The sequence below is a fragment of the Lates calcarifer genome, linkage group LG21 (genome assembly GCF_001640805.2).
Source record: "Lates calcarifer isolate ASB-BC8 linkage group LG21, TLL_Latcal_v3, whole genome shotgun sequence".
NCBI classification, from domain to species: domain Eukaryota; kingdom Metazoa; phylum Chordata; class Actinopteri; family Centropomidae; genus Lates; species Lates calcarifer.
In genome coordinates this window covers 6,451,954-6,462,977 of record NC_066853.1, presented here as the reverse complement: position 1 = coordinate 6,462,977, position 11,024 = coordinate 6,451,954, and the positions used below count along the sequence as shown (strand labels likewise).

The 11,024-nt window shown below is 39.0% G+C and overlaps 1 protein-coding gene across 1 annotated transcript in view; it reads right to left on the bottom strand.

The window, feature by feature from the left end:
• zbbx (zinc finger, B-box domain containing) overlaps positions 1 to 11,024 on the bottom strand; it is a 50,021-nt gene that overhangs the window by 5,345 nt on the left and 33,652 nt on the right. The window contains exons 14-18 of the mRNA XM_018681164.1: positions 10,609 to 10,814; positions 8,858 to 9,739; positions 6,777 to 7,006; positions 4,454 to 4,622; positions 1,110 to 1,274 (exon numbers count right to left, since the gene is read on the bottom strand). Coding sequence (XP_018536680.1) covers positions 1,110 to 1,274; positions 4,454 to 4,622; positions 6,777 to 7,006; positions 8,858 to 9,739; positions 10,609 to 10,814 — 1,652 coding nt within the window. The remainder of the gene's footprint in view (positions 1 to 1,109; positions 1,275 to 4,453; positions 4,623 to 6,776; positions 7,007 to 8,857; positions 9,740 to 10,608; positions 10,815 to 11,024) is intronic.

Genomic DNA, 11,024 nt, shown 5'->3' with positions numbered 1-11,024 from the left:
TAAAGTTCCTGTTGTTGCCACTGGCTCTGAGTGTGTGGTACTTTTACTTATGTAAAGGATCTGAATACTTCTTCCACCACTGGAAATCACACAACAAACAACAAAGGCAGCGGTATATCAGCAACTCCCATGTTCTGCAAAGTAAAATCACTGTTTATGTCAGCGGAGTCTGGTAGCAATATATAGCAATGTCTCTGGTTAAACAAAAAGGACTTTACTCTAAAATTGTCCTGTCCATACTGTTGTCAGACACTTATAATAATAATCCAACCATGTCAGTGGCAGCTGTTCACAGTTGCCCGTGTACATCATTCTTGCTCAATACTGCACCAGTTCCAAAGAATGTTGTCCCTATCAATCATTTACACCCAAAAACATGGGGAAATAAGGCTTATCCTTTAAGTGTAAGTAACTGAACTACACCTTAAGTCAAGTCAGCACAATGTCAACATCAATGCCTCAAACTTTTGCTCAAACTGCTTCAGAAGTAAAACTACAAATGAACAAAGGGGAGGAATAAAAGGATAAAGAATTCCTTAAAATGGGTAAAAGTTTGATGATGTCGCAAGAAAAAAAGATTAATGAAAACAAACGGTGGGGCTAAATGGCTAGTCATAACTGCTAGTCTATAACAGTTGTTTACAGTTTATAGAGAATTTATTAGCAGTGGGGGGTATTAGATATATCACTGAATAAAACTGATCATCTTGTCTTGTCTCTCAGGTGTGCGAATGCATATGTGTATATCAGCATAAACAGATTACTGCAGCGTTTCTGAGAGTGAGGGAAGTGATGAGAGAACATATTCCTGGACCAACTCCCAATCCTGCACGTGTGAGTAAAGTATGCACGCATATGACGTGTATGCCTGTTTGTGTTTGAGAGTGATACAGTATAATCTCTTTAAGAAACCTGGATACTTTGTGCCAAGAAAGTGTAGACATATGCAGAAATGAGGTGTATTACTTGTGTATGGAATGGAGTTCTGCATGTATGAGAGTACATAAGTAAGAGGCAGAGCTCAGTGTGCCTGATGGTGTTCAGAGACACACAGACAAAATACACACAAGCATACATGTGAGCACACACACACACACACGTATGCTTACCAGATGTTCCTAGTTCATTTGCTGATATTTCTCCTCTCCTGGTGGGTGTGGTTGAGCGAATTTGAATTCCACTTGGCTGCAAGTGGTTGTCCTTCATCAGTCTGAAGACCAGGTGTTTCTCAGTGTCAGGACTAAGGCTGCTGCTTGGTCCTTGAGACTCTGACCCTAAAAGAGTGATAAATAAGGGGTGGGGGGTGGGGGGGGTGCACATCAAGTGAGATTGAAAAGAAAAAACTCTCAAAAGCCATACATTCATGCCTAGAAGCATGAAGTTTTATATCCCATCAACGTTTCCTCCCATAACTGGCCCTGTTTTAAAAGCATCCCATCGCTCTATCCACTTTCATATTCTTTTATTTCCTTTTCCATGGCCTAAAAAATATTTTGAATATCTGGATACAAGATAAAATTAAATCCGAAGATACAGATCATGCAACGTCATGCTGCTATCAGTTGGACGTATAGCTATCAAATGGAAATAGCAATGCATTCGCTTTGCAATCCAACTCCAACAGTGTGTGATTTTGTATAGATCCAACACGTGGAATAACTTTTTGGCTATGACAGTGCATCAGTGCTACACATTATATAAAGTTGCTATGTGAATTATAGAATGTGGTCATTCATATTAATGGTTGTTAAGATTTTTTTTTAAAGTAAAACTAGTTCATGGTTACAAATGGTGGTAATCATCAAATGATTTCACCCTAACTGTGTACATTGCTGTCAGTCAGTCTCTTTTTGAAGTTGACAATTCAGAGTTGCAAAAGTTGGACATTTTCAAATCAAAGAGGATTTAGAAAGCACACCCATTCCATATAGGAACAATGGAAAAGAAACCATGGCTGTGAGGAGGTTCCCAGTTTACATGGAATCTATTAATGCTCATAAATATTTAAATGAATTTAAGTGAATTTAGTCAATTATATTTGGTACAGTAATTTATTTGTCCATCCAGGACCAGCATCTGTACCAAGCCAATATTGCTAAACAAGCCTGTTCAGCCAGTCCTGACAACTGCAGTGCAATTACTGCTGTTTTCTTCTTTTTCTCCAGCGGTTAGCAAATCAATTAATAATATTGACTGGATGGAAAATCTACTAACTAGTCTAAATCAGCTGCAAATGAAAAGAGGAAAGGAGGAGAGGAGTCAGACAGCCAGCTTCTAAACTTACAAAAAGGAAACTAAGTGGGTTGAAGCTGTTTTCGAAAATGAGAATTATTTAAAAATGCACACAAAGATACCACTGGAATTCTGTCAGTCTGTCGCTCTGTCTTTTGTTCCTCTTGTCTTTTATCTTTCAGGGTGGCTGTCTTTTCATCTACCTGTCTTCCTGCCTGTTTCGTCATTTATTTGTCTGCTTTTCAGCACATCTTACATACAGCTGCCAGAATCTTTTCTCTCTCTCTCTATGGAGGTTTGTCTGTCTGTCTCCTGTCTTTCTCTCTCTCTGTCTTTTTTTCTCTCTCTTTGACTGGATGCACACGAGACAGAAACTGCACACTAACAACCTCATTTTCTGACTGACCGGGTGACAGGGAGTAAGAGCGAAAAGGAGAGAGAGGTGCAAAGGTAGAGCAGGAGACATATAAAACCTGTTGGACCTCAGCCCTGCCTGGAAAAAAGAGGAAAATAGAGGAGACAGATGGAGGGATGGAGGGACATAAATGAATGTGGAGTGTTGTCAAGGTGATATTCCTCCTCTCTAACCTTTCTCTCTCATTAACTTTGGAGCTTTAACGATGGTGGCAGAGACAGTGCGGGGTTTGACGAGCGGCTGGCTGCATGGCACAAGGACAGTAGTGGTGCCCTTGTGAGAGTCTCTCACTGTCAACCTCATTCATTTAACACAGGCTTGACAACGAAACAGAGCAAAGCTGGGCTTTAAGACCTGATGAAGGAAAAGGTTGATGGGATCACTTCAGGCGGAAGCAATTTACTTAAGCAAACAAAGTATGAATTAGAAACCCTAACCTTTGTTTGAAATGCATGTAATTAAAAAGCCTTGGACAAGAGTACAAAGTGTAATGAGCACCATGTGGCTGGATAAATTACAGCATCTGATTCGGTCCAGATATTATTACTTTAACTCAACGGGGAGGTGCAGGCTAGACTTCCATCAGCCTTGTTGGACAGTCAGAGCACTGTGCAGACGTGGCCAATTTACAAATCGTTAGTGTTAAAAAATAATCTTGAATGTCCATGCTTTGGTCACAAATAGGAAATTCATGATATACTTTGGGGACACTTGGTGGCTACATCATGGTCTACCAGACACAGTTAATGCCAGAAGATTTAAATACTATCTTGTTACAGCAGTATTTGACTGGTGTAGTTTAAGGTGAAACTTGGCGATGGGAATAAATGTTATGCAGTCTTTTATAAGCTAGGGGTAGAGATAGGTAATGATAAAAAATATATAAAGTAAAATATAACAAAAATGAATAACTACAATACAAAAAACTTTCCACAAAGTTGTACTGAACTGGGCTTTGTCTATATTGTACACTATATTTTGCAGCATTTTCTGTACAATAGGTATTCAGAGGCAGAAATATGGCACTGCATTAACAACATATGCCTTCAACAATCCTCTCCAAAGTAAAGTCAAAGTAAACTCTGTGTGCCATTTGAAGGACACAGGCATTACGATCTTCACTTTTAAGCTGAAAAAGAAACAACAACAGGCTGTGTTCCAAGTGTGTGTGTGTGTGTGTGTGTGTGTGAGATAAAATGAGGATATTCACAAGTTTTTGGATGGGGTCTGTTCAGGTCTGAATGTGTGCCTGTGTTCACCTCCAGTTTAAGAAAATTAAGGCACTAAATAAAAGTTCAAATATTGAGAAAAAAAGAAGCACACAGCCTTAGACGCATGTGCAGACAAAGACACACACACACACACACACACACACAAAATAAAAAAGGCATCTCAGGAAAGCTCCCCTCGGACCCACCAGTAGTAAATTATCGGTGTTGTCCCCCATCTCTCGTTTTCCACCAAGCAGCCAATGCTCCTCTGGGTTTAAAACTCATTTTCATCTCTCTTGTAAGCTCTACGTTTTTACATATTTGTTCTAAATCCTATTATGAGGCCTTTGTGATATGAATAACGCTTGCAAATTGGAAAGTATCTCCAGGCAAAAGTTGGACACAGAGGTAATCTTCACAATCTAATCTCTTGAAGCACAAAAACAGCTACAGCACTTTCTGATGTAGTTTATAGGAAAACATGAGCCAGTTTTAAAATGAGCCAGTTTAAAAAAAACATTAAAAAAATAAAGCATAAAGCATAAAAATTCCCACACATATATACACATTAAAGCACTTCCTGTCTTTAACCTACCTGTTGGGTCTGAGTCATGTGGCGAAGTTTGGCATGTGTGCAGTGGGCCACAGTGTGTGTGTTCTGGTGTGTCAAAGTGACCAGAATTCAAATCCAGACCCAGAGGGGAAAACCCATCGAGATCACAGAACTGCTCTGATCCAAACCCAGCACTCTGGCTGTGCATCACCTGAAGGGAAATGGAAACAGATGGAGAGACGTAGGAGATGGAGGGATGGAAGGAAGAAGGGTGTAAGTAGTATAAAAGGGAATAAGTGGAAGGAGTGAGGCAGAAAGACAGATCGTGTGAGGATGCGAGAAGGGAGAAATGGAAAAAAGAAATAAATTATGGAGGGGATGGGATGGAGGGATGGAAGGTGTATTGGGGGTAAAGAGAGCAGAGGGACATGGAAATAGAGTGAAGTGAGTACAGGGGAATAAGGAATTAATACTTTGGTCTCAGCTTGAGATCAATTTCTATCCTAACAAAATCAGTTCAAAGGACAAACTGAAATTCAGTATCAATTTAACTTGTATTAAGACAGGTAAGTGTGTCAAAACTTGTATTTTTTTTTTTTTTTCATTTTCAACTGTGTAAATGCATATTAATAAGCTGATGTCTTTCATTGGATATTATTTTCCTTCTCTCCCTGTTTCCTTTGTTTCCACTTGATGAATTGATTTTTAATTAACCCCTGGAGCTGGTGAGAGCATCTCACAATGGTGTGGTGGGCTTGCTGTTCTTCCCACACAAGCGTCCTCCTGTGAGATGGGGGTAAAATGAGGAAGCACTGTTTGGTTAAGATTAGATCTGATGCATTAGCATGCTAGCTGTAGCATTGCAGGCACTGCAGATGGGCCGGGAGAAAATAGGAACGAGGGCATGTGGGAATAGTGCTGCTAAGAGGCAGGGAAGGAGCAAGGATGGAGAATGACAAGAGGAAGACAGGGCAACAGAAAGAAGAGAGGCATAACAATGAAATGGCAAGGGACCAAACACAATGATACTGTGTAGCAGGAAGAAATTGGAGTTGTCTTTGTGCAGACCAAAAAGGATGCAACAGTTGACTACCTGCCTGAACTACAGAGTAAAGGTAAAACAAAAAGGAGGAAGGGAAGAAGAAAAGGGGGAAGAAAATGGACAGAGACAAGAAGATGGAGGAAAAGAAAGTGAGAGAGTGAAAATTTAAGAAAAGAGAGGATAGGATATTGCGTCCAGAGAGGGAGCAAGAGAGAGAGAGAGAGAGAGACAGCTGGAAAAATTACTATCTAATCATTTTAGGACCAGTTTGATTTAAGTCCAGAGGCCACAGATAACCACCATCTTAACAATCATGAAGCTCATTTTACTCCAGCTTTTTAATAAAGCTCAAACCCACCCCCCCAATTTTTTTCATTCCTGTCACAGTATAAAGGATTCATACCATTAAATGGCTGATAGGTCATTTGGGACCACTCAAGCGGTGTCTTTTTAATCCACTCTGTTTCTCTTTTCTTCTCTCAATGGTGTGCACCTTTAACACTACAGCCTTAGGTGTCTCTGAGCTATATATGAATAATGCAAAGTAATTAGTGTGATACAAATGTTATCTAATAGATTGGGTCAGCTGCGATAAGAAACTCTAACTGTATGTCGCTGAAGTCTTCTCATTCTATGAAGTGATTATGCCTAGTGTAATGATGTGGTTCTTTAAAACTTCTAAAACTTGCCCATTTATTCCTTTTATTACCCAGCCTTGAGATATTACAAAGACAAATTTTAGCATATTGGCATATAACTATCACTGATTTTTAATTCATTTATTCACTTACTGGCAATTAAATGTTTTTCACTACTATAATAATATCAATTATAACTTAACAAGCCAAGTTATTGCTGAAGAACTTATATAATTATACAAGACATTACATTTTTATGCAACCAAAACTTGTGCGACTATAAATTTTGTTGTATTAGTGATGTGTACCTCCGTATCAGTTGGGTGGCTGTGTGTGATAAATGTCTTGACTTGATAGATACTAGATACTTTCATGCTTTCTAAAAATTTACCAACCACTTGCTTTTGAAGGCGATCACATTGGTAGCAAATGAGCCAAATTAGGAATCAAATTTAGTAGGCTAATGTTCACCACACTGGTTTCAGGTGAAATCTTTTGCTGTATATTACTGGCTGATTGACAGCTTGACAACCTCTTAAAAACATACTTACAGCGGAGCCCTGTAAATGCATAATATTCCTTTACTAAAACCTGTGCTTCCCAAAAATAGTGCTATTACAGCTCTCTAACCCAAAGTTCCCTCTCAAAGAACCAAAAAGTATGTGGGAATATAAAAACATGTTACCATGGATGTTTCTGACAGTTGTTCTGGCTCATCGGTCCACAGATCTCTCTCTCCCTCTGCATCTGTAGGAACAAAGGAATCTCGTAGATGAGATATGGCAGAATTCCCTTGCTCTTCTTCTCTGGTTCTCCCCCTCGCAAAATGTCCATGCATCCGTGCTTCCTCATCTGAAGAGCCTTCCTCGTGCAGAGCCGGACCCAGACTATCACTGGACATTTCATCTCCACTGTCTTCATGAAAAATACAGACAGATATTTTTAATAGATAAAATGTGGAATTTTTTTCAAGACTTTTTTTCCAACACACTTGACTGTAATCTAAAAAAACATTGTATTTATATGGCTCAAACAACATCTCAACTTTGAAGGTGAATTGTAAGTAACTGTCCTTGATTTTTCATGCTTTGAACCACTGAAGCAACATTTTCATCTCTAACATCCAAGGACAACATCCAAAAAGTGATGTAAGTGTCCTTGACATTGCCACAGACGCAGCAGGCTCTAATAAGCTGATAAAACAGAGGTTCAATGTCAGACTGGTCAAAGAGCTGTAGGAAGGGAAGGGAGAGAGGGATGCAAAGGAGGAAGGAAAGCACAGAGATGACGGATGAAAAGAGGTAGAGGTGTGAAGTCAGGAAGTGTTGGACTGAGAGACCAAAAAGTAAGACGACAAAAAGCTGGGCAGGAATAGGCCATTTTGAACTGTTATCACACTTCAAAGAAACAAGTTCCTCTATTTAAAGCTCAGAATTTAGCACCATTTTTAATTCTTAAGAAGCATTAATACTATACTAACATTATATGTTTGTATATGTGTGTGCACACTTGCATGTATGACAATGATTTGTGTGTATTTGCATCAGTGAATCCTAGAGAAGTGTGTGTGTGTGTGTGTGTGCGTGCCTGTGAGTGCTGTACGGGAAGGTAATTCAGGGCCATTCTTTACAGCGTAATTACCGTCCTGCCTGTTGTAGCATTATGTCAGGTATTTACTTAAAACCCTAATCGATATTAAAAAAATAAAAAATAAAGAAGACTTTTTATGGTTGGATCTAAATTGCCTTTGACAGCCCAGTGGAATAAAAGGAAGCCATTACTGCTGAGAACCACAAGCATTTTATTCATATAAACTGCTGGGCTATTGAGAACTGTGTTCAGGCAAAATGAAGCATGACAATGTTCTTCTATCAGGAATCTCTTTACTGTTTCCTTATCCATAAATATATTCTTTTTTTTCTTTTAGTTATTATTGTTTGAGCTCTGAATCTCATTAAAATTATGCAACCTCAAAATGCAAAATGGATCAAATCAATGTATGAGATACTGCCATAATGATGGACACATATTGTATGTACAAGTAGTAATAATGCAATGGAAAGTAAGTATATTTACACAAATGTGTATATGCAGTAGAGTAAATACATGTTATTTGCCTTCAAATTTGCTTAAAAACATCACTGGCTTAAAATTGTGGATAACTCTTAACCCTTTTCAACTGGCTACTTAGAAACTAATGTATGCCTCTTTAGAGACTTTCACAGTCACATTGCCTCCCTTTTTCCACCTTGCTAGGGGGTGAAATTATACCAGAACCCTACCTTGACAATTTCAAGATCTATGGCATGAGAGATATTTATAAAACGCTATGTAGCGGTGGAAATGTTCTTTCCAGATCACATGGTCTCAGTTAGAGTTGTTAATTATATGAGGTGTAAATTGGCAAATGCTTTTTGAATAATGAGGAGTCTTTCATGGAGAGAACAGAATCTCAAGAGGGGTCGACTGAGCACAGAACTGTATCATTGGCATGGATATGAATGTAGGAGGACTGATTTCTGATTGCATGTGTTGTTATCTATGTAAATAGTGAGGAGCTTTGTTGTATACTCTTGATGGGATTAGGTGTGGCACATGATGTTCCAGTTGTAGTCACTGCCCACAATTAGATACACATTTTGAGATCTGTAGTTTAAGTCCAAACAACACCACCATCACAGAGTAGTGGAGAATCATACAGTTAGAAAGTGCAACACCAACACACACACACACACACACACACACACACACACAGAATTCACCTACCAATTGGTAGCTCCTCTTCCTTTGCCATTTTCACAGCTAAAAGATTATTCTGAGTGACATTTAAGAGATGTGATGAAAGTGATGGGATACACGGTGTATCCTGATGAAACAGAGCTGATTTGTGGTCACCAGAGATGGAGGTAGAGGACATAAAAACTGAAGAATCCTCACATGTTGGAGTTGAATTATATCCAGAATATGCATCAGAATAGAACTTGTTAAATAGAGAACTTGATAGGGTTTTTACCGGTGCCCTGAATGGCACAGGATTTGTTTGTGACACACTTGGTCCCAGGGATTTTGGTTGCAGGTTTGGCCTGGAAGACTGAGACAGCTGGAGTTGATTATCTAATAGGAGAGACTCTGCATCACACAAGGAATGTTGGGATTGCTTTGGGGACTCCAGATTGCTTGGTGGTGATTGAGAAAGCTTCAGTGGTGAGATTGGTTCTGGGATTAACTTGAAAGATCGGGGTTGTTCTGGCAACAGAGGTGAGTCTGAGCCTTTTAGTAATGGGGTTGAATGGTAAACTTTGGGCAGTAAGGTTGACTCAGTGGAGCTTGTCGGTGAGACTGTGAACGTAGATCTAAGCGGGACGGGTATGGATGGAGAAGGGGAGAGGTGCTCTTTTGGGACTGGTGATATGGTATTAGCCGAAGCTGACACATCAGGACGGGAGCATGAGAATTTAAGGATCTCAGCTTGACAATGTGGTAATGAGGACAAAACTTGTGGTGACACATGATCACCTTTTGATTTGTGGACAGTGGGGGACAAATGGGGCTTTTGTGACTTTGAGGTTGGTGTCTTGATTGATGTCTGTGAAGTCCTTGGAGTCTCAGCAGTGGGGCATACTGATGAAATACTTTTAGAGGGTAATGCTGTACAGAAGACAAAACAAACAATATTAAGGATATTACTTGCTTTTGCAGGCATGTGGTCACATAATTTTTTTCATGTAAACAAAAAACATGAGCATACACACACAGGTACACTCAGGAGTTATTTACCAGGGAATATTAGGTTTGTCCTTGACAAAGGCGACACTACAAGCTGTAAGCACTCAGTACTGATTTACCATTAACATCCAATTTTTCAGTGTGGCCCATATTCAATGTGTGTGATCAAATCACCCTTGTTAATTGGGATATCCATAACAAATATGAGGCCACATTCACTAAAGTCATAGTATCATCATACACCACCAATGGTGCTTAGAGATCATTTCATAAAATAGTCTAGCTTACAGTAAAATGGATATATTATACAGCCAGAGTCAATTACTTTATTTTAATTTTTGGCTTCTTTAAAGTTCTCTTTCAGCAATCTATTATGTAACATGCACCAGTTACATTATTTTGAGTTTTGCTAATTCTGCAGTGCATCCCCTTGCTCTCACTCCATTTAACAACTATATCACTTTTATCCATCGCTCCTCAAGTGCAGAGTCCTGACTGTTGTGCTATGAATTTTGATATGACTGTGCAGAGATTGCATTGCCACATGTCAGATTGAGGAATATACATATAAAAAATAATTTCAATAGATAATTAAATTATGATTTGATGTGTTCCTAGTGTCATAAAATTTGTTTGGGATGAAACAAAGATACTGAGCATCTTTTGAGAGTTTTAATTAAAACTCATTTCCCATTTGTGTGACTTCTAGACTTTCAGTATGAAAACTCTGCACAAAGCATTTCCCTTTAACTTATCTTTATTTAAAAAAAAAATAAAAAAGCACAGCTTACGTTTCATTGAGTGTCCTGCTTGTGAAGTTTGAAGCTTAGATGAATGGAGCTTCTGAGCTGTTTTAGGTTGTGCTGGTGCTCCGGACTGTCCAAATAATTGTTTAGGACTGGGAGAAGAGCGGCTGACTCTTGAAGACCCACCACTGGTTAAAGCTGTTTGGGGCACCGGTGTTCTTCTGTTGCTGTTGTTCTGAGACAAGGGGACCCTGTGTGGAATAGGGAACTTTGTGAATGAGTCCGTGTCCACCTGTTAATAGCTATACATAACTTTCCTGGCACTTGTCATTATCATACTTTAAAATATTAGCAACATTATAAAAGCTTTAACAGATTGTACTTATAAATACTGACTTATTGTTAATCCATGGTCTACAACACTGCTTTTTCCATTTTGTCAAGCCACGATGCATCAAATA